This window comes from Mustelus asterias, chromosome 7 (assembly GCF_964213995.1).
Source record: "Mustelus asterias chromosome 7, sMusAst1.hap1.1, whole genome shotgun sequence".
NCBI classification, from domain to species: Eukaryota; Metazoa; Chordata; class Chondrichthyes; order Carcharhiniformes; family Triakidae; genus Mustelus; species Mustelus asterias.
In genome coordinates, this window is record NC_135807.1 from 127,334,462 (window position 1) to 127,358,832 (window position 24,371).

At 41.6% G+C, this 24,371-nt stretch overlaps 1 protein-coding gene across 2 annotated transcripts in view; it reads right to left on the reverse strand.

Annotated features, from left to right (window-relative positions):
- Positions 1 to 480: 480 nt before the first annotated feature.
- Positions 481 to 24,371, reverse strand: part of nsmce2 (NSE2 SUMO ligase component of SMC5/6 complex) — a 167,395-nt gene continuing 143,504 nt past the window's right edge. For both annotated transcript variants that reach the window (XM_078216814.1, XM_078216815.1), the window contains exons 5-7: positions 5,066 to 5,166; positions 2,477 to 2,583; positions 481 to 1,177 (exon numbers count right to left, since the gene is read on the reverse strand). In XM_078216814.1, coding sequence (XP_078072940.1) covers positions 1,069 to 1,177; positions 2,477 to 2,583; positions 5,066 to 5,166 — 317 coding nt within the window. In that variant the 3' untranslated portion in view covers positions 481 to 1,068. The remainder of the gene's footprint in view (positions 1,178 to 2,476; positions 2,584 to 5,065; positions 5,167 to 24,371) is intronic.

Here is a 24,371-nt window from a genome sequence, read left to right on the forward strand (position 1 = left end):
TAAAGTGTCAATTAGGCCAACACATTCAGTGCAGCTGTGAAAGTGTCAAAGTTGCTGCTGTTCAAACATGACGTTAAATCCTTCCTGCCTGCACTGGTTCTGAGGGACATTGAAGATTCCATAGCATTTTGAGGGAAAGGTTTATCAGGCCAACAGAACTTTTTGGCTAAAACCAAGGGAGAAAATGCTGGAAAACCTCAGCAGGCCTGGTAGCATCTGGGAGGAGAGAAAAGAGCTGACGTTTCGAGTCCAGATGACCCTTTGTCAAAGCTCTTTTTGGCTAGGGGCTCAATGGAAATCTCCTCATAGAGCACCTTTGTGTCCTTTTGACTGGTTCCTAAAGTCCCACACATCAGCAGCTGTATCATACCATCAATCACTCCTAATTTCTGCGAGTCTGCATCACGTTGCAACATGTTCTGCTTGCGCAGTTTCTGATTTGCTGGACATAATTAAATCAGGAAAACAACTTTTTTTTTTAAAAAGCCAAGTTTATTTTAGATTTATGAAACAAGGAAAATCATTGCAAAAGGAAATCCTAAGCAGCAGTGGTGATAATTGATAACGATATACTTAGGGAGTTTTATATTGCAAAACATTGAATCAAAGCATCATCTGCATTGCAGAGGAGGATGCAGAAATTATTAGATGAAAACTTTCTAATTTCAGTGAGAAATCCTTTGTTATTCGGAACTGCTCGTATAGTTCAACGCTGCTACGTTGGAAGAGTAAATATTTAATTTGAGAACAATACACTCAATTTTCCCTAACTAGGTTTGGACTGGTGTGACCTATATTAAGGTTTGCACAAATTACACTCCAAATGCTGCAGGCCTGGATTTCTGTTTGTACTCAGAGCTTCATTTTCCACTTTAAAGATTGTAGTATTATGTGTGCTTCCATCAAAGCAGATCACACCAAAGTCAAATGGAACTCAATGCCAATTTTAGTCAAATTATATAATTGGCGGTGATTAACCAGAACTTGTTCCTCCCAAAAGATAACCTCCTGAAAATTTGGATCTGATAGCTTCTCCACAGAATTGCCTGCTGAGTGTCTGACAGATAATCATCGCATTTGATGCTTTTTGTGATTTTCAATGGCTCTCCTCAGGGTTGTGTCCATTGAGAGGTCACTCTGGTTCATATCTCCGTTATCACATCCAACAACAGGGCACCTATTACCAAGACAAAAGTGCATCAATCAAAAAAAAGGAACCAAATGTAGACTGGACAGTGCAAAAGTAGTCAGACGGCCATTGCTTAATCCAGCTATCAAATTTCGAGTCCTAGATTAGCTTAATTTTATATTTTCCACTTCCCTTCGACATCAGGTATATAGGGTAGGATCTCCCCAAACCCTCTCCCTGCAGTGTATTTTCTGGTGGCAGAGGCAGCTTGCCATTGGCAAGATCTTGGTCTCACTGATATCTACAGTGTTTTACGTGGCTCATCCGTCCCACTGCCAGGGAACCTGCTCAAGGAGGGGGGGGGGGGCACCTTTGGCGGGTCTGGAAGATCCCACCAGCGGGAAGGGAAGGGTCAGAAAATCCCGCCCATTGACTTTTTACTTTTAATAGTTTTGACAGACAAATATTTTTGCACTAACTCAATAAATCAACTCCCTGATGACTTTGCATCTTTCTTAGTAATGATACATTCCTTTAACTGCCCATTAAAATAATATACTAATGCTGAGAATGCATCAATACAAAGTCTGACAGAAATACAACAAGCACTGTGGTGCAAGGAAGCAGTGAGTTTGCACGAAAGAAGGTTAGTGATGAAGCCAGTGTTGCAATATTCCATTAATTCTGTGGCCAATCCATCTGTTAAAAATGTTAAACATGTCTGGAAATCATAATGTTCTGGTTGTAATGAACATTCCAATGTGCTTTATGTTGGAATAAGGAGCTTAGCCATCTTCTTGTTTCCAGCTTGCGCATTTTACTGCTCAACTGCTCACGTAACCAGTGGTAAGTAGAAAAAGGCTGGTCAATAATTGTCAGTTTCTAAATCTTATTCAGCTGTACATCATGAACTGCCAAAATCATTTTAAGAATGTGGGCTTCTCTAGCACATTAAACAAGTGTTGCATCGCACCCAGAGACAGCCAATTATTTTGCCGCAAAGCAAGTGATCCAAAAATATTTTAGCAGCACCACAAAGAAAGCTGCACTATTCGCTGGCAACCAGTGACCTTACAAACATGTTTAAAATGAGACTGTGCTGCTCAAACTGATGCCCTCTGACCTAGTTGGATTAGCTATAAGAATCAATTATGTGCAAGTGCTAATTTGTTGTGATTAATTATATATTAAAAACTGTACATAAAGTAGTTCATCATACATTGATGAGTGCAACAATGGCAGGGTTCAATTAAGCTTCTGGACTGTGCTCAAGTGAAATGTGGTCATACTTGTGACATCCAAGCGTCTATTAGGATCCCGTTGGGATATGTTCTGCTTTTAACTCACCGAGCTTTCTTCTTCTGTTTGTGTTTGTTCTGGATTATTTTTATTATGGCTTCCTCTTCATAGCTGTGACCACAAACTTTATTCTTCACAGGACATTCCATTTCCCTCTAAAAACGCAAAAGATAAAAAAAAATGAATGACTCCTTCGTCCTTCCTTTCCTTTTAATAACAGCATGGTTGAACCAATCAGGATTTTCCACAACATTTGATACCCGTGCTGGACTGAAGTCGGCTTCTTGTAAACAAAAGGGGAGCAAAACAATGATTTCAATTAAGAAATAAAGCCTTCTTCCCCTGCCAACACAATTTATGGCGTCTCTCTTGCCTTTTTTGACCACAAATTAGTCAATTTTTTTTTATTTGTTCGTGGGACATGGGCATCGCTGGCTGACCAGCATTTATTGCCCATCCGTAGTTGCCCTATGTGAGCAGTTGAGAGTCAACCACATTGCTATGGCTCTGAGTCACATTTAGGTCAGACCAGGTAAGGACAGCAAATTCCCTTCGCTAAAGGACATTAGTGAACCAGATGGGTTTTTCCGACAATCGACAATGGTTTCATGGTCATCAGTAGATTCTTAATTACAGATTTTTTAAAAAATTGAATTCAAATTCCACCATCTGCCGCAGCGGGATTCGAACCCGGGCTCCCAGAACATTAGCTCAGTTTCTGGATTAATAGTCTAGCAATAATATCATTAGGCCATCACCTCACCTGCATTTCAGTGAGAATATTATTCTGTGGACCTGGATTTTCTTCTTTGGGCAGAGTTTCAACTGCATGCCCCTGCAGGCACCCTAGCCTGGAATGGGAGTCATTAGAGATACAAGGTAAACTCCTAGTGATATTCTTGTCATCAAATGGAAGGCTGCAAATGCAGTCCAGGAATCCATACAGTGTTGCAACTGGGACATCAATGCAGTCCCCAAATATCCAGGGAGGGTATTAAAGGAACAGAAGTGGTGTAAAGCCTGGAGTGAGGCCTGCCCCTGAAGAACTCTCGCGATCTTTAGCAGGTAAAAACTCTGGGGGTCTCCATTTTGGTATTCACTGTGGCTTCTGAAAGTAATCCCCCCTTGCCATGTGGTTGACTTGGGAAGCAGTGGTAAGAATGGTAGAGAGCAGCAAAGTCTTTCAGACTGACCCTACTCACATTTGGTGGGAGAAAATGGTGCAAGCCTCAGTACATGACTTTTTAAAAATTTTCCATCAATTTTGGGGAGAGGAAAACTGTCCCTTGTTATCCACATATAAGAACTATCACCACTTTGACCTTGGAAGTAAATTCTGCACCCCTCGCTCCACACCCCCAAAGGAGTTGGCGAAAGGTTTAATTCTGTCCTGCTAGAAGCATTGAAAATGTTGATGATAAAGTCAATGCTTTTTTCTCTTCAATTTCGGTTTACTTTGTCATTACATAATTGTCCCTTCATTCAAAGGTGAGAGTATTTTCTTTGTGAATGGTTGTGTGTGTGTGTGTGTGTGTGTGTGTGTGTGTGTGGGGGGGGGGGGGGGGGGGGGGTGGTGGTGGTGGGGGGGGAGAGGAAAGCGAGAGAGGATTAGTTTAGTTTGAAAAAAAAAAGGGAAATCTGAAAAACAAACTGAAATGTGATGAAGTGCCTTGGTACAGTTGCGTGACTGTAGATTTTAATGTGTAGGGGGTTCATCGGAAAGAATAATGGAGATTCAAGATGATTTTGAGATTATCTTTAAAGCAAAGACACAAAACCAGGGCCAATATTAATTATTTCCTTTATTTTAGGGGTAACATGGTCGCATAGTGGTTAGCACTGCTGCCTCACAGCGCCAGGGACCCGGGTTCGATTCCGGCCTTGGGTCACTGTCTGTGTGGAATTTGCACATTCTCCCCGTATCTGCATGGGTTTCCTCCGGGTGCTCCGGTATCCTCCCACAGTCTGAAAGATGAGCTGGTTAGATGCATTGGCCTTGCTAAATTCTCCCTTAGTGCACCCGAACAGGCGCCAGAGTGTGACGACTGGGAGATTTTCACAGTAACTTCATTGCAGTGTGAATGTAAGCTGACTTGTGACTAATAAATAAACTTTATTTTCAACATTTAAGGAATGTCAAATTGTGATATTATCAAGGTAGAGTAGAAATAGGAGTGACCTGGAAATCTTTCAGTGTCACATTCTTGTTAGTAGTTACCAACTTCATTTAGCTTTATTAAAAAAATGTTGTGGGGCAGTTGCAGTTGAACAATGCTGCGCACAAAATCCTAATCAACCCAATCATTTGGAAGTTAAGGCAAAAAGAGAAATCTCACTCATCCATAAGAAAAGCTAAATGAAACTCAAATGGCATCCTTATCATTCCTGTTGCCCTTATTCCCAGACTGAGAGCAGGAGCATGTAACCCCCTTTTCTCTAGAATTGCAATCTACCGACATTTCAAATTTCAGACCTCACTTTCCAGTAACAATCAGACTTCACACTAAAGGCAAGGACTTTTAAGTTAATTTAATTGCATTGAAAGAACTCAAAATACATTCAATAGCTAACATTGATGGTTAACTGCAAAGGAAAATGGACTTGAACACTTAGTTCTCAGAATATGCTGTTCTGTACCTGTGTAATGGGGCAAATGAAATTTCTCTGGCTCTGGGTCACCGCAATGTCCTCATCAATCTCATTGGCTGAAGTGCTCTCATTTAGTGATTCGGCACCAACTGGAAATCCAAGAGGAACATGATGAATAAGCTGCGGTTCCCAATGATATGTAGCTTAGTTACATTATTTATTTACTGACCGAAGTCCTTTAATTCCAACATAAAAGCACCATGTTGCAGCTACAATCAGTTCCACTATCAAGCAATATGGAGGTATGAGTAATCTACTTATGCATACACTTCATGAGGCCTGCCTTATTGAGAAGTTAATGCAGTCTATTTAACATATCAATTCAACATTCATTCTCAGATTTAAGTGAAGTACAATGGTAGAAGTGAATGTTAACCACATTTTCAAATAACTTCATGGATTTTCATGCGGCTATGGCGCACAATTCTTTTTCCAAGAAGGGGGGACATTTTACAATCTCTTCAAGCAGGCGCAACAATAAGCATTCTCTTCACCCGGCTAAAAATCACATTCACTTACATATTCAAGAGTACACTTTGCCATCAGGAAAACAAAAGGGTCATGGCAATAAAATTCATAAAACATTTTAAAAAATCATTTTACTGGAAAGAGAAAACGAATAGACATAAAAGTAAAATAGAAAAATAAAACAATAAGTCAAATTACTGGTGCCAACCAGATGGTGCACCGGGTAGAATTTCCGATTACCCCGAACTGACTTTTCACTCGATATCCACAATATCTTTGAAATTTTGTCCAGGTACACTACTTTTCTCCATTTGTTGATCGAATGGTTTTTTTTGCTCTGTATCACTGAACTTTGGAAAATCAATACACCTTTTATGGGGCGGTACGGTGGCACAGTGGTTAGCTCTGCTGCCTCACAGCACCAGGGACCCAGGTTCGATTCCCGGCTTGGGTCACTGTCTATGCAGCGTCTGCACGTTCTCCCAGTGTCTGCGTTGGGTTCCTCCGGGTGCTCCAGTTTCCTCCCACAGTCCAAAGATGCGCTGGTTATGTGCATTGATCATGCTAAATTCTCCCTCAGTGTACCCGAACAGGCGCCGGAGTGTGGCGACTAGGGGATTTTCACAGTAACTTCATTGTAATTTTAATATAAGCCTACTTGTGACACTTAATAAATAAACTTTATATAGAAAAGTGAACTTGCATTTATATAGCAGCTTATTATGCCTCTTAGTGAGCGACATTAAAGAGGTAATACAATTTTATGGAAGTAATACAGTCTTTGTAACAATTATAATTACGAACTTGAAATTTAAGCTCGGAATTGAGTAGAATTCTGAAACTGCCAAAAGTCCAGGACAGTGGCTGCAACGGAATGGAATTCATGGTAAAAGTGCTCAGTTTGTGACAGGGACTGATGGTCTTCCCAACGTTTAGCTGGAAATATTTGCAGCTCAGTCATGACTGGGTAAACTGCATCAGGAGAGGCAGTAGAGAGAAAGAGAATGGTTTTATTATTGTAAGTGGGGCAGTAATCCTGTGTCAGGGATGAAGTCACTGATGAGGAACTGAAGAAGGCCAAGTCCAGATCCTTGGGGGATAGAAGTGCAAAGTGAAGCCACTGCTGGTGATGCTCCGGAAAAGACTGGATGGATAAAAATGGAAGGCTCACTGAGATGCCTAAAAGGGGCATTGGAAGAGAGAAGTTCAATCAACTGCGGTGAAGTTGAGGAGAGAACAGTGACAATGCACTATTGTCACAGTGTCAAAGAATGTCAGTTGTGTCTTTGCTTGGAGCTGGAGAGCGTGCACTTTGGAAGTAACGGTAATGCTATCACAGTGAGATTGACGAGTTACTCAGCCTGTAGGTATTGGACACTCCAGTTACTGTGCACCACTTGTGAAATGGTGGGTACCAATTCCAGTGGCAGGAGCTCCATGGAATCAAACTATTGTGTCCTGGAAAGTGCTAATCTGAAGTACTGTCACAACCGCACCCATCCAGACGAATGGCAGATATTCTACCAGACTCCTGAATTGAACCAGAGTATTGGAGGTCAGTAGGATGTAGTTGGACATGTTTTTGTTTAGAATTATCATTATCTGCACCAATGCGACATAAATATTACCTGCAGCTTGTCAACCTAATCCTGTTGTAGAACTGGCATTGGGTGCTTTATTGTTGGAGGAGTTGTGAATGGAATTGAACACTGTAGAACAATCAGTGAACAGCCCTCAAGAAGCAATTGAAGATTGTGGGACTGAGCACCTCTCTGCAATGTCCACAGCTGTCAACAACACAATCGTTTTCGTCAAGGCTCCAGCTGCAGGAGGGTTCTTGCATTGACCATTATTTAATTGGGACCCCTTTTCACTATTTTGATTATTTTCCTTCATATAGGTACCCAAATGTTTAATTGTGGTATGCAATGTTTCAATTCAATGCTACGGTACATAAACTAAATTGAATTATTTTCAGTTGCTTTGCTTACTCCATTAATTTTGAAGTTGTACTTAATTAATCATTCATTTATTGCTGCAAACCTTGCTCTAAAGATTGGCAATTCTTTCTTTTGATGTTTTTTATATCACTAATTATTCAGGTATGAATTACTAAATTAACAAATTTGATCTGGACCTGGCTGCGAATGGGTTCTTGCAATGCATAAACATTCAAGGGAATTCCTCCTCCATCTCACTGTATAGGGTTTTACTTAATTAAATCATTCCTTATCAATTAATGTTTTGTATATGTAATGGTTACATGGTGGTGTTTTTTCAAAATTAAAATGGTTAAACCGTTGGAACTTAATTCCTCAAGAAACAGTAAAAATTGCACAATGGAATAAAAAGGAATGTCATTTATTCAGTCATTGTAACTTAGCAAGTCTGATGATAGGCCAACACAAATTATAGAATCATAGAATCCCTACAGTGCAGAAGAGGCCATTCGGCCCATTGAGTGTGCACCAACTCTCTGAATATCTTACCCAAGCCCTCTCCCCTACCCTATCCCTGTAACCCCACACATTTACCATGGCTAATCCATCTAATCTAGGGGCAATTTAGCATGGCCAATCAACCTAACCAGCATGTCTTTCAGACTGTGGGAGCAAACCGGAGCACCCAGAGGAAACCCATGCAGACATGGGGAGAACATGCAAACTCCACACAGACAGTGTGGAGCCGGGAACTGAACTCTGCTCCCTGGAACTGTGAGACAGCAGTGCTAATCACTGTGCCACTGTTATTAGAGTGTAGTAGATTTTCCTCTTGCTGTGCTTGGGATCATTTGGACACATGATTCATGCTTATAATGGCCATTTTCTTTGTCCATGATCTTCATTCTCAACAAATTAGCAAATTAGAAGTATTTTTAAATTCCTGTTGCTCTATTTCCTTTGTCTTAATCTTTAACCAATATTGTGGCTTCAAACTGAAAACATGTCTGTTAAGCGACACAAGCCACGAGCTGGAAAACGGTTGTGTGGGTATTTTATTTGCATGTTGGCTGCATGGCTCTCCTTACAAAAGTGGGGCTAAAGTCATTCATCTGGTGCAGGTGCTCAACGCACTGACCAAAGACTAAATAATTCTATGAAGGAAACAATGAATCACGAAACCGTAGAAGTTTAGTTCTTTTGTTGTGCAAGAAGTGTACATATTTGCATTTTCTGCAATATGCAAAGTCTCTTTCTTCAAGCTCCACTGTGTGTTCGTTTTTCCTCTCCGTTCATTTTGTCAACACCCATTGCCTCTTTCTGATTGTCTTTTTTTCTCAAGCCACAATGTACAATTTTTCTCCTATCTTAATTTTAAACAAAACCATGTCCTGCAATATTAAAAATGTTTGTTCTTTTTTATAACCATCACCTATTTTCTCCAAAATTCTCTTAACTGTACATCTTTTCTTCATTCTTTTCTAAACTCCCCTTCCCCACTCTCCCAATTACTGATCTTAATAATGTCATAACACTTACTTTTATGAGTTTCATCCAGATGTAATAGAGTCCTGATTCAGAGAAATATGACATTCCTAATGAGGCTTGGAGGCAAATTCATTTTTCAATTAACTCCTAAAATAATGTGCGTCAGATGTAAATGCTCTCTGCAAAAATAATTAGTGTAACGGGGACACGACAATTTTATACTAAATTTTTGTGCGACCGTTTTATTATAATTCTCTTTCTGCTACTTTTCTGAAGTCTCCCACATGCACCCAGGCTATTGCCAACTGGTGATGTGCGCTAAAGTGACCTATGGTGCAGTCCTACAATTTTCTCTCCTTGTGTGGAATAATCTTGCTTCAATTCGGTGTTTGTCCTGATAGTATGGCAAGATCAAACAATTCACGGGCGATCGTTGCAGGTGTTAACCACGCCTTAGTCTCTACTATAGTGTACAGGAGTAGGGTAGCAAGTGGTATTGGACAGTCTGGTTTTTAGCCAATCTGGTCATCGTCATGTACTGGATGACTTTACATCCAGTATTTTGACCCTCGGTCTCTTATCCTTGTGAAGCATGTTAGGGTACCAGATCAGAAACCCCAAGTTACAGTATGAAGACAGACTAGACCCCAACAATTTTCTATTTTGGCATTGTGAGAATAGGATGTTTCACTCCAGGCACGATTCCACTGACAAACTAGGGAGCTTTTTATCAAAATGAACTTTATTTAACAACACAGTTTAACTATAACAAATGAATTAGCTTAACTTTTAACAATTGAACAATACCTAAAATGACAAAACTGCTAACCTATCACTATTAGTTCCAATCAAGCAATATTTAGCTTATAGATTTAAACCCCTCTTTAAAATTGGTTAGCAAAACACAGGCATACTTGTTTTGACTTATGTTAACAGTCTTGGAACTTTCAGAAAGCCTCTGGAGAGAGAGAGAGAGAGACTTCTCTCTCCTAACAGCTCCAGGCAGCAACTGCTCTTTATTTTGAAACAAAAGTGAAGCTGTTTCTTTCTTGTAGTCTTAGCTCCTCCCATTATCCACATGACTCTGTCCCTGTCAATCAACTTAATCAAAACTCACATGACACTGCATACCTAGTCTAAAATCCCAGGAGATCATAAGTAAAGAAAAACCTTCTGCTAAATAAATACTTACATGGCTAAAATGAGTAAGTATCCGGCTTTCCAGACAAACTGACTCTCTGTAGAAAAACACTGCATCTTAAAGCAGTTTACAGAAACATAAATTATATCAAAATAGCACAGTTTCATCACGAGCATCAGTATGAGCCTATGCTTGTTGCTTTCCCAGTCTGCAGTAGCTTCGATGTGACAGAGAAACAGGTTTGTTTCAATAGTTTTGCTCCCAACCTCTGCACCCCTACCCTTGCCTCCACCCCACCATTATTGTCTCTGCAGCTCCTTATACAACTTGATCTTTTACTATTGACTCCTAAACGTACATTTGAAGTTTTATAACTGCTGACAGATCAGTGGGTACGGCCGAGAAGATAAGACGCTAGAACTTAGTTGACAACATTTCTTAAATAGTGTTTATTGCAAGTTCTCTAAAGAAGGCAGGAAACCAATCTGACCAATGTATAATACTGCAATGTGTTATTAGTGGGCTTAAGGCAAGAAATGGAATGCAAAGCTCTCCAAATAGCTAGCTTTCTTCATTGCATGCATTTATGATAAACTTTGTAAATTATAGTTTGCTGAGTTTGAAAACAAAGATAAAAAAAATAAATACCAATGTACAACATCACCCCGAAGTAGATCTGCATTGCGACGGTATGGGAACCACACACTCAAATCATATCTAAATATTTAAGCAAGTTCCCTTTGGGAAATTAGGCTGAGAACGAGAAGGCTTGTGGGTTCACGTACATGACAACATCAAATCTCTTAAATACACAGAAAATGTATCCACGATCCAATCATTCTGAAAGGCTGCAAAGTCATTGAGATCTTTGAAATTATTTTTCTGCAGGTACTGTTTTTCTGGTGCAGGTGAAAACTTCCCCAATTATATCAGATAATTAATGGTTTGTACAGAGAACGTTAAAACATTTACTATTGCTACGGAAATCTCTGGGGTGGCCAAGTACCACACCCAGCCCTTAGCTTGGTATGTCATTGTATTATTCATGTGTTACTCAATACTCACTGAAGGCCACTCTCAATGATATGAATGTGCCTAGACCTGTCTCTCTGCCCATTTGGCAACCTCCATGAAATTTCAAAAGTAGCAAATGAACACGGATTGATTGTCACTTCAAAGGAATGTTGTGATACAAATGCTAATCATTGCCGCTTCACAACCTTTTTTTTTGCTTTCAGATTGTCAGCTGCTACAGCACCTGGGCTGTGACAAAAATAGTTATTGAAAAAATATTTGTACTGCAGCATGGACTTCTGTCGTCCAGAGAAGATTAGTGGGAATGTCATTTACAGCCTACCACAGCCAGTGTCATAATAAACTGATATTCATTTTAAGAAGCTGTGATAATTGTAACAACTTGTTGTGAAACTGTATGTTACCCTTCTTTCCCATAAACTCTGATGACCACTTGCTATAGTGGACAGTTGGCACTGCATAAGAGACCAATAGAAGGCCAATTTACATAATTAAGGCCTTAATCAAGGGCAATTTTGCAGCCTCACCAGCATTATGCCAGCAGAGGCCACAAGCTCAATGGAGGTGGACCCTACCACAGCTGATTGGATGGTGGGCACCAGAGCCAGAACAACCCTGCCCCAAAGACAGGGCAGTCGGCAAGAGTTCACCTGCTGTCCAAACCGTACAGCTGGAGAGCTTTCCTTCTGCTCCCCCTCTGCTCTGAGGGGTATACCAGCTTTGTTGCTCTGAATTTTTCATTTAAATCTACTTCTCTGGAGGGCACCTCCATGTTGCACCACCTTTACGGTCACCAACCTTCCTCAGCAGCACCCATCTCTCCCAGTGAGGTAGTCGAGGCTCTGGAGCTGCCAGCCTAATCAGGGAGCAGGCAGCATCAGGAGCCCAGCAAGCACAAAGACAGTAAATTAGGAGGCTACCTCTGAGAGGACTGCAACAGCGGTCTAATGCTGGCAAGGTCCAGCTTGAAACTCTCACTTGGTCCTGTCGCCAGCCCACAGTCTCAGTCTTTCAATATTGGAAGTTTCGGAATCATGATGGAATAAGTATAGATCAGAGTAAGTTGAATAAGATTGGGGTGCCTGACTTAGAAAGAAAATCATGGCAAACCACAGAAACCCTATCTTCAGTCAGGCTATATCTTCCATTCCAAACAAATTCCTTATGTTTATTTAGCCAAATAATCCAACTAATTGAAAGAACCATAGAATCCCTATAGTGCAGAAGCAGCCCATTTGGCCCATCAAGTCTGAACCGACAAAATTCCACCCAGGCCCTATCGTTGTAACCCCATGTAATTCCCCTGACACTAAGGGGCAAACCCACCAAGGCCTGTTCCCTGTAACCCCGAGTATTTACCTTGCTAGTCCCCCTAACCTACACATCTTGGGACACTGAAGGACAATTTAGCATGGACAATCCACCTAACCTGCACATCTTTGGACTGTGGGAGGAAACCGGAGAACCCGGAGGAAACGCACGCAGACAGGGGGAGAACGGGCAAACTCCACAGAGGCAATCACCCGAGGCTGGAATTGAACCTGGGACCCTCACACTGTGAGGCAGCAGTGCTAACCACCGTGCCACCGTACAAAGGTACACCGTTCAATTTTTCACAGAACATTAATAGTCAGATTTGTAAAAGGATTGTTTGTCATTTAATTGTGAACTTGGCTCAGTCGATAACTGTTTGTCTTTGAATCAGTTGTTAATAGGTTCAAGTTCTACTCCAGAATTAAATGTTAACTTTGTTGCTCTTTCAACCAATGCTGGCAAACCTGCTGAGTATTTCCGGCACTCTTTTTTTTAAAAAAAATTGTTTTTGGGATGTGGGCTTTGTTGGCTAGACCAGCATTTATTGCCCATCCCTAATGGGCTTCAAGAAGGTTGTGGTGAACTGCCGCCTTGAACTGCTGCAACCCACGTGATGTAGGTACATGCAGTGTGCTGTTAGGAAGCGAGTTCTGGGATTTTGTGACAGTGAAGGAATCAGGTGAGTGATTTGGATGGGAACCTGCAGGTGGGGTGGTGCTGCATCTGCTGTCCTTGTCTTTTTGAGGGCTAGTGATCACAGGTATGGAAGGTGCTGTGGGAGAAATCTTGGTGAGTTCCTTCACTGCATCTTGTAAATGGTACACATTGCTGTCACTGTGCATCAGTGATGGAGGGAGTGAATGATGAAGGTGGCGAATGAGGTGCCAATCAAGTACATAAGAACATAAGAACATAAGAAATAGGAGCAGGAGTAGGCCATCTAGCCCCTCGAGCCTGCCCCGCCATTCAATAAGATCATGGCTGATCTGACGTGGATCAGTACCACTTACCCGCCTGATCCCCATAACCCTTAATTCCCTTACCGCTCAGGAATCCATCCATCCGCGCTTTAAACATATTCAGCGAGGTAGCCTCCACCACCTCAGTGGGCAGAGAATTCCAGAGATTCACCACCCTCTGGGAGAAGAAGTTCCTCCTCAACTCTGTCTTAAACCGACCCCCCTTTATTTTGAGGCTGTGTCCTCTAGTTTTAACTTCCTTACTAAGTGGAAAGAATCTCTCCGCCTCCACCCTATCCAGCCCCCGCATTATCTTATAAGTCTCCATAAGATCCCCCCTCATCCTTCTAAACTCCAACGAGTACAAACCCAATCTCCTCAGCCTCTCCTCATAATCCAAACCCCTCATCTCCGGTATCAACCTGGTGAACCTTCTCTGCACTCCCTCCAATGCCAATATATCCTTCCTCATATAAGGGGACCAATACTGCACACAGTATTCCAGCTGCGGCCTCACCAATGCCCTGTACAGGTGCATCAAGACATCCCTGCTTTTATATTCTATCCCCCTCGCAATATAGGCCAACATCCCATTTGCCTTCTTGATCACCTGTTGTACCTGCAGACTGGGCTTTTGCGTCTCATGCACAAGGACCCCCAGGTCCCTTTGCACGGTAGCATGTTTTAATTTGTTTCCATTGAGATAGTAATCCCATTTGTTATTATTTCCTCCAAAGTGTATAACCTCGCATTTCTCAACGTTATACTCCATTTGCCATATCCTCGCCCACTCACTCAGCCTGTCCAAATCTCTCTGCAGATCTTCTCCGTCCTCCACACGATTCACTTTTCCACTTATCTTTGTGTCGTCTGCAAACTTCGTTACCCTACACTCCGTCCCCTCCTCCAGATCATCTATATAAATGGTAAACAGTTGCGGCCCGAGTACCGATCCCTGCGGCACGCCACTAGTTACCTTCCTCCAACCGGAAAAACACCCATTTATTCCGACTCTTTGCTTCCTGTCGGATAGCCAGTCCCCAATCCACTTTAACACACTACCCCCAACTCCGTGTGCCCTAATCTTCTTCAGCAGCCTTTTATGGGGCACCTTATCAAACGCCTTTTGGAAATCCAAAAACACCGCATCCACCGGTTCTCCTCCATCAACCGCCCTCGTCACATCTTCATAAAAATCCAACATGTTCGTCAAGCACGACTTTCCCCTCATGAATCCATGCTGCGTCTGATTGATCGAACCATTTCTATCCAGATGCCCTGCTATCTCCTCTTTAATAATGGATTCCAGCATTTTCCCTACTACAGACGTTAAGCTGACCGGCCTATAGTTACCCGCCTTTTGTCTCCTTCCTTTTTTAAACAGCGGCGTAACATTAGCCGTTTTCCAATCAACCGGCACTACCCCAGAATGCAACGAGTTTTGATAAATAATCACTAACGCATCCACTATTACCTCTGACATTTCTTTCAATACCCTGGGATGCATTCCATCCGGACCCGGGGACTTGTCCACCTTCAGTCCCATTAGTCTACCCAGCACTGCCTCTCTGGTAACATTAATCGTATTAAGTATTTCTCCTGCTGCCAACCCTCTATCGTTAATATTTGGCAAACTATTTGTGTCCTCCACCGTGAAGACCGACACAAAAAACTTATTTAAAGACTCAGCCATATCCTCATTTCCCACTATTAACTCCCCCCTCTCGTCCTCCAAGGGTCCAACATTCACTCTAGCCACTCTATTCCTTTTTATATATTTATAAAAACTTTTACTATCATTTTTTATATTAATTGCTAGCCTAGCTTCATAGTCTATCCTTCCTTTCTTTATCGCTTTCTTAGTCTCTCTTTGTTGTTTCTTAAATTTTTCCCAATCACTTGTTTCTCCACTATTTTTGGCCACTCTGTACGCAGCTGTTTTTATTTTAATACTCTCCTTTATTTCCTTCGTTATCCACGGCTGGTTCTCCCTTTTCTTACAATCCTTGTTTTTTGCTGGAATATATTTTTGCTGAGAACTGAAAAGGATCTCCTTAAAAATCCTCCACTGTTCCTCAGCTATCCTACCTGCCAGCCTGCTCTCCCAGTCTACCTTAGCCAATTCATCCCTCATCCTATCATATTTCCCTCTGTTCAAACAGAGGACACTGGTTTGAGACCAAACTTTCTCCTCTTCCATCTGAATCAGAAATTCGACCATATTGTGGTCACTAGACCCAAGAGGGTCCTTCACAATAAGATCCTTAATTCTACCTACCTCGTTACACAATACCAGATCCAAAATAGCTCGTTCCCTCGTCGGTTCCGTAACATGCTGTTCAAGGAAACTATCCCGACAGCATTCTAAGAACTCTTCCTCCATTCCACCCTTACCGACTTGAGTCTGCCAGTCAATGTGCATGTTGAAGTCCCCCATGATTATTGCCGTTCCGTTTTTACACGCATCCCTTATCTGCTTGTTTACAGCCCTCCCTACCTCAACATTATTATTTGGGGGCCTATATACCACACCTACTAGTGTCTTTCTCCCTCTACTATTCCTCATCTCTACCCATAATGATTCCACGTTTTGTTCCTCAGAGCCTATGTCATCCCTCAGTACTACCCTGATATTATCTCTTATTAATAGCGCGACCCCACCACCTTTTCCTTCCTGTCTATTCTTCCTAAACGCCTGATACCCCTGGATATTCATCTGCTTTGGACTGCTTTGTCCTAGATGGTGTCCAGCTTCACGAGTGTTGCTGAGGCTGCACGCATCCCGACAAGCAGAGAGTATTGTGTCACACTCCTGGCTTGTGCCTTGTAGATGGTGGATAGGCTTTGGGGAGTCAGGTGGTGAGTTACTTGCTGCAGAATTCCCAGCCTCTGGGTGTTTCAGTGTTCCAGAATTCGCAATATTTTGCCTCTGTCCCAATTAAAAGGCTAATCAGTTTTGTTGGTGGCAAAGAAGGATGGATGTTAGTGAGGACTCTGAAAAAATGTCCTACTCTTCAAATAGTGACATGGGACTTGTACCTCCATCTGAACAGCAACAACCTGCCTTTATATAGCATTTGGATCAAAAGTACACAAGTGTTAAACAGGTTGTATGTTTCAGTCTATTTCAAATTTGATGCAAATACTTCATAGAATCTACAATGCAGACAGAGGCCATTTGGCCCATCGAATCTGCACCGACAACAATCCCACCCAGGTCCCGTCCTATCCCACATATTTACCCTCCTAATGCCCCTGACATTAAGGGGCAATTTAACCTGGTCAATTAACCAAACCTGCACATTTTTGGACTTCCTCCAAAGACAGTTTCCTTGCATCCCTTTTGAGGACATTTGACTACTTCATTGCCATCTGAAACTCAATTAAAGAATGACTCATTCTCTCAACAGCCGCTTTACAGACTAATAGTAGGCAGACAATATGTTACTGCATCTCACTCCGGAAATGAACCAGTACCGAGTGTTAGTCTGCTGCGGCAGCTACCAAAATGAGTCTATGCACATGCAACATGGGAAACATACAAAAAAAGATTCTCAAAGCCTAGAAAGGTCATCTCTTCAGACCTCACATCAATGTGAAATTTTGGCTTATTCCCAGAAGCTTGCTTATTTTGCCTCAATTTTTCTGGTGGTTAGAAAAATCAATGTATGCAGCCAGCTCAAAGTAATTTTAATTTCCAAGAAGCATAGAAAGATGCTCTTATTCACGCTCTTCCCCTTTGATACCAAATTCTAACTGCAATTACACCCACCCTGGCCCTATTTATGTTGTATTATATCGGACTTAGATTTCAACTGATTACTTCTGCATCTGGTGAGATATTAAGCTTGCTTTTCTCGTTTCCTCCCCACCACACAAACTGAGAATATGAATCACTTAATTTCCTTCTCAGTGACTTTTTGTCCAATCTGAAATCAAAGAACCTCCTATGCTGCTTTGAGTTGGATGCTGGGGACATGAAAACGCCTCGGACATGACATTTATTCGTATTTTATTTCCACTAATGCCATTGTAGTATGCCTTTGTAACTGCCCATTTGCATGTCTGTTGTCACAGAATGTACCAGTGTGAGAACACTGCAATATTTAGGATAGTTCTGACATAAGGTATCCCTGGGAGGTGATGGGTTAGGTTCCAAATGGGAGCAAAAGAGCTTAGAGAGGGTGGTGCACAGGAAATACAGAATGAAGAGTAACAATGGACAGAAAGCTGCGCAGATCCTGTAGGAGAGACAATGCAATAATGTGATGCTGTTTCATTCATGCCCATTTGAGCTGTGACCAATTAATTATTACTGCATCGATCCCCTCTATCAATATTACTGTCTTAGAACAAAGAACAAAGAACAGTACAGCACAGGAAACAGGCCCTTCGGCCCTCCAAGCCTGTGCCGCTCCTTGGTCCAACTAGACCAATCGTTTGTATCCCTCCATTCCCAGGCTGCTCATGTGACTATCCAGGTAAGTCTTAAACGATGTCAGCGTGCCTGCCTCCACCACCCTACTTGGCAGCGCATTCCAGGCCCCCACCACCCTCTGTGTAAAAAACGTCCCTCTGATATCGGAGTTATACTTCGCCCCTCTCACCTTGAGCCCGTGACCCCTCGTGATCGTCACCTCCGACCTGGGAAAAAGCTTCCCACTGTTCACCTTATCTATACCCTTCATAATCTTGTACACCTCTATTAGATCTCTCCTCATTCTCCGTCTTTCCCGGGAGAACAACCCCAGTTTACCCAATCTCTCCTCATAGCTAAGACCCTCCATACCAGGCAACATCCTGGTAAACCTTCTCTGCACTCTCTCCAATGCCTCCACGTCCTTCTGGTAGTGCGGCAACCAGAACTGGACGCAGTACTCCAAATGTGGCCTAACCAGCGTTCTATACAGCTGCATCATCAGACTCCAGCTTTTATACTCTATACCCCGTCCTATAAAGGCAAGCATACCATATGCCTTCTTCACCACCTTCTCCACCTGTGTTGCCACCTTCAAGGATTTGTGGACTTGCACACCTAGGTCCCTCTGTGTTTCTATACTCCTGATGACTCTGCCATTTATTGTATAACTCATCCCTACATTATTTCTTCCAAAATGCATCACTTCGCATTTATCTGGATTAAACTCCATCTGCCACCTCTCCGCCCAATTTTCCAGCCTATCTATATCCTGCTGTATTGCCCGACAATGCTCTTCGCTATCCGCAAGTCCAGCCATCTTCGTGTCATCCGCAAACTTGCTGATTACACCAGTTACACCTAGTCTTACTTGAGATCACAGACTAGCCAGAGATAGGAGTCAATACTCGAGAAACTTGTACTTTCTGTCCTTCAAAGGAAAGATGATCCATAATATCAAATACAAACAGATAATGCTGAAAATACTAAGTTGCTTTGGGAGCATCTAGGGAGACAGAAACTTCTTGAACTGACTTCCAAAACTTGAATGTTTGTTGATGACCAAGTACAATATTCAAAGTGTGGCCTGGTCAGCATCTTGGGGGAGGTAAAAATTATTCAGTGTTCTATTTCTGTACTACTATTCCTGTAATATTTATTAGAAAGTGCAAATGTGAATGCAAGATGAGTACAAGCCTACACTTAACTGTGGCGCTGTCCACGGCTGACAAACTGTTGGTGCCCATAACCAAGATGGATCAGTTGTGCAAAATGGCAGACATCTATTATTCAGTTACGATGGCTCAGCTTTATACGAGGTATGATTGTTAATTGACAGCTTGGCTAATTAGATTCAGGAGTTTGTTACACTACAGTCAAATGTCTGTAGCACCACTCCACAAAACTCCAATTTGATGGGCTCACATGAAATAGGCATCGCAAAGCAGGGAAATAGAGCTCTAAAGCAGTGGACCAGTTTTCTTCCTATTGTTTTTTTTCAAATCCAGCAAGCATTGTTTGTTCATTGTCTCTATGGCCTTAGTGGGGATGTTGGCACCTTCTTGCTACTTCTTTGGCTTTTTGTCAAGATTCCATCAGTCCACATCTCAATGTTATCTACCCATCTGATTCTTCTTCTGTTTTCACCCTCAATTTCTCCTTTAGTTGTTGTCAGGACAAGGCAGGTCTTTGTTTCCAATACTTATACTTGGCAATGTTTCTAACTGTACTGAGCAAGCCTTTTGATTCCTGAACATCTACTCTTGATCTAACCCAGGCATAATTAAACATTAAACTGATTCTCTCAAAGGGCAATCAAAAACATTACTTAAATTTACACAGTAAAGTTTAAACTCTCTACACACAAAAAAATCATACTGCCCACTGGCTAAAAGTAATGCATCAGTGAGCGATCAAAGGTTTAGAACACACAAGGTCACATCTGCCCTCCAACAAAGAAACCAGATTTTCAACTAATGTCCTTTATCCTCTGCTCTTACAATAATTTGGAGCTTTCAAGATGCTCAAATTAGTTGGATTACTCACTCATTGAGTTTTTGAAAAATCTGTAGAACCACTTGCAGATACCAAAGAGATCACTAATCTCAGCATCGTTTTATTGACGCACATCTTATACACAGAACAATGCATTTATATGAAGCTAAACTGCTTACGTGCAAAGTTTGTAAAGTCAAGATTCTTCAGAAACTTTACATGATGTGCATAACACAAAATGAAACAATTTAGGCAATTGTTCTTTATCAGAAGCACAGTCAACACTTAGAGAATAAGTATCAGAGGTACGTTTTTAAAAAATAGTTCTCAATAATTAGAATTAAGTTTAGCATCTTTGCAACTTCACTTCTGTTTAAACATCGAGAACCAATGACATCTTAGTTGGAAGAAGAAGCCTATGCAAAACTTAGCAATATAACTGGTCTTAAAATAATTAAGTCAGTGCACTTCAGTATCTTGAACCAGATCGTCATAACTTATTCATCAGTATTCTTTTAAAAAAAACAAAAATGGATTTTTAAAATTAGGGAGAAATAAATGGGGAAAACCAATGAAGTTAATGCTGCTTCGTAATGATTTGTTTTTTCAAGGATTGAAAATAATTATTTTCCAATAATTGCCAATATTTTATTGCCAATGATTCCACTTTCAAGAAGCATATTACCAGCCCTAAAATTTGCCCTTCATTATTTACCAAAATGCAATATAAACTAAATTTTAAACTATGGCTATCATAATGGTGATATTACTTGTATTATTTCTTTACAGCATGTTACAGAAGATTATATACTGTAGAACCTACAACACAGAAACATGTCGTGTTGATGCTAATACACCACGTGAGCCTCCTCCCATATCATTCACTTCATCTTAATCCATCCATTCTTTTTGCCTCATAGAATCGCTACAGTGCAGAAAGAGGCCATTTGGCCCATTGAGTTTGCACCAACCATAATTGCACCCAGGCCTTATTCCCGTAACCCCACATAATTACCTTGCTCATCTCCTGACATTAAGGGTCAATTTAATAAGACCAATCAACCGAACCCACACATCTTTGGAGTGTGGGAGGAAACTGGAGCACCCGGAGGAAACCCACGCAGAGTGTGTGCAAACTCTGCACAGACAGTGACCCAAGGCCGGAATTGAACCCAGGTCCCTGGTCCTGTGAGGCAGCAGTGCTAACCACTGTGCCGCCTCATATATGTAGCTAGTTTCCCCTTTACATGCTACCCTCCTCAATTACACTAATGCATCTTTATTAAAATTAATTTGCTAAATTTGGTCTTAACTGGTTTGACATTGAAATTGGCTGAACAAAACGGCAGGGTGTTTTGCCACTATGAATTGACAAGCTGATAGTTTTTAGGAGTTACATGAAAGCCTTTGTGCAACAGGTCCAAAATAAACCTCAGAAAACTGGGGTGCTTAAAATAACTGGAGTTTACTGATCTGAACAAAATAGCAACCCAGAGATTTGCATGTTTCCTAACGTGACATTGATCTTATTTTAACCTGTATGTGTCTTGTGATTACAATTTAACATAGCACACGCACACAGTTCTAAAGAAAAAAAGATGTTAAACACAAATTCAGACGATTTAGAGCTCAGTTCCATAAGAAAAGTTTCTACACTGAAAACCTTCTGGTTTATATGTGATGATCAATCTGTACAATTCAAAATTTTCAATATAAATGAACATTTTTATATTTGATGGACCATTTTAACATACTTAAAGAGTTCAGATGAATTCCTTACAGACTACAATATGTCCAAATAGCAGTATCTTGACTGTCTGGCCTCCCCGCAGTGTGTTTCTTGCACCGGAGACGGTGCGCCATTGGCCAGTGGCAGAATCTTCAATGGGATTTCCCATTGACTGCACCTCATGCCGCCACGGAGGTGCACCGTTGACGGGGCCAGAAGATCCCATCAGTGTGAACAGCTGGAAAATTCCAGTCTTTACGTATAGCTCACATTTCCTGCAGTATCACTTACATTCCGTCACATTTCTAGCTGCACTATTAATTGGGTCAAAGCAAAAGAGCAAAACGTCAGAATTGAAGTCAGAAAGTAAATGCAGCAACTTGACTTTATATGGGCAGCACGGTGGCACATTGCTGCCTCACAGCGCCAGGGACCCAGGTTCAATTCCAGCCTCGGGTCACTGTCTTTGTGGAGTTTGCACTTTCTCCCCGTGTCTGCGTGGGTTTCCTCCGGGTGTTCCGGTTTCCTCCCACAATCCAAAGATGTACGGGTTAGGTTGATTGGCCATGCTAAATTGACCCTAGTGTCAGGGGGATTAGCAGGGTAAATGTGTGGGGTTGCCAGAATAGGGCTTGGGTGGGATTGTGGTCAGTACAGACTCGACGGGCTGAATGGCCTCATTCTGTACTGTAGGGATTCTCTGATCTATATAACATTTCCGATACGGAAAAACATCCCAGGGTGCTTCAGAGAAACATTAGGAAAAAATGATGCTGAACTGATGAAGGAATTATCAAGGAGGTTGCCAAACACTTAGCTTTAAGGAGGGTCCTACAAGAAGTGGAAGTGAAGAGATGGATGGGTTTAGGAAAAAAACTTCCAGAGCATGGATCCAGGCTGTTAAAGGCACAATTGCCAGTGGTGAGACAAAGAAAGTGGGGATGCAGAAAAACCTAATTCACAGGAAGAGAGAGTTTGGAGGAAAGGATTATATAGTTCTGGAGGGCTAACCGAGGTAGAGAAGAGTGAGCTCAAGGGGGGATTTACACATGAACATGAGAATTCAAAAGTGTAGTCGTTGAATATTAAGCACTGGAATAGTTGAGCCTGGAAGTGACATGGATTCAGGTTACGACAACTTAAGTAGAGGAAGTTGCTGGCAATAATAGGCAAACAAAAGGCAGTGTTAGAGGCCGAAAAAGGATGCTGACATCCTAGGCAATGTTGAGGGAAGTCAAGTCAATGGTGACTGCATGAAGTTAGTGCCAAACCCAAGCATGTGGGATTAGTTTTCTCAATTTTTGATCAGAGGACATTACAATTCATCCAAGAATTGATTGTTGAATAGCAGTTTGACAAAGAAAGCCAACATAGGGTATGAGAGAGGTGGTGGGGAGGTAAACCTCTCTGCATGTGGAAGGTGACCACATATCTTTTAATAGTGTCGCCAAGGGGTCATGTAGATAAGAGAAGAGATTTGGGATTAAAGCCTTGGGAGATTCTTAAAGTGAAGGTGTTGCAAGGCAAGAAAAGTCACTGCTAGAGACTATGATCAGACAAGCAAGAGTAGAATGAAGTGACAGGAGTCTGGCCAAGCCGCAAGGTAAGTTGTTAAGGGATCAAGGAAGCATAATGCATCGTGATCATAGAGAGACTGTCATTTGTGATTTGATGTAGAGCCATTTCTACATCGTGAGAGTGGTGAAACCCATCTGGAGAGGTGCAGGTTGCTACTCCAACTCAGTTTTCTTGTGTTAAATGGGCACCGACTTAGGAGGCAATTACATATTTAATGACTTTGTAGAGCCAAGGGAAGCTGCAGGTGGAGTGGTAGTGCATAAAAACAATGGTACCATCTATATTTTGTAACCGTAACAAAGCCTCAAGCCTTGGCTTAACCATCTCCTTTAACCAAATTTCATTACAAATATTATGCTCTGAAAGAAGGATTTGCAAAAGACCAGTTACTTGGAAAATAATTTTACAGCAGAATATAAAAGATACAAAAAAGAGGGACAGGTAATTTTTAAAACAATAACTTAAAATAAAACAAACCAAATAGAGGAAACGAAAACAGCTCTTTAAAAAATAAAGGGGCAAATATAGAAATTCGGCTCAATGTTCTCTCCCTGCCACAGGTCTAAGTTTAAATACTTAAAGCTTTAAAGCACTCTTTCTGGTTGTACCACAGCTTGGTATGGCTCCTGCTCTGCCCAAGGCCGCAAGAAACTACAAAGGGTCGTGAATGTAGCCCAATCCATCACGCAAACCAACCTCCCATCCATTGACTCCGTCTACACTTCCCGCTGCCTCGGCAAAGCAGCCAGCATAATTAAGGACCCCATACGCCCCTTCTTCCTTCGGGAAAAAGATACAAAAGTCTGAGGTCACGAACCAACCGACTCAAGAACAGCTTCTTTCCTGCTGCTGTCAGACTTTTGAATGGACTTACCTTGCATTAAGTTGATCTTTCTCTACACCCTAGCTATGACTGTAACACTACATTCTGCACTCTCTCGTCTCCTTCTCTATGAACGGTATGTTTTGTCTGTATAGCACGCAAGAAACCATACTTTTCACTGTATGTTAACACATGTGACAATAATAAATCAAATCAAAATCAAATCAAATCAAATACAGGGATCCTTTCTTGGAAGATGAAGCCAACAAGGTTTTACTGAAGACTTCTGCAAACCCTTTACCATTCTCTGATTTTTATGTACCACTGGACAAAAGAATAGCTGTAAATATTAAACATCACTCACCCATGCCAAACAGAGTTCAGGGTAAGGTACTAATTCAACTTCA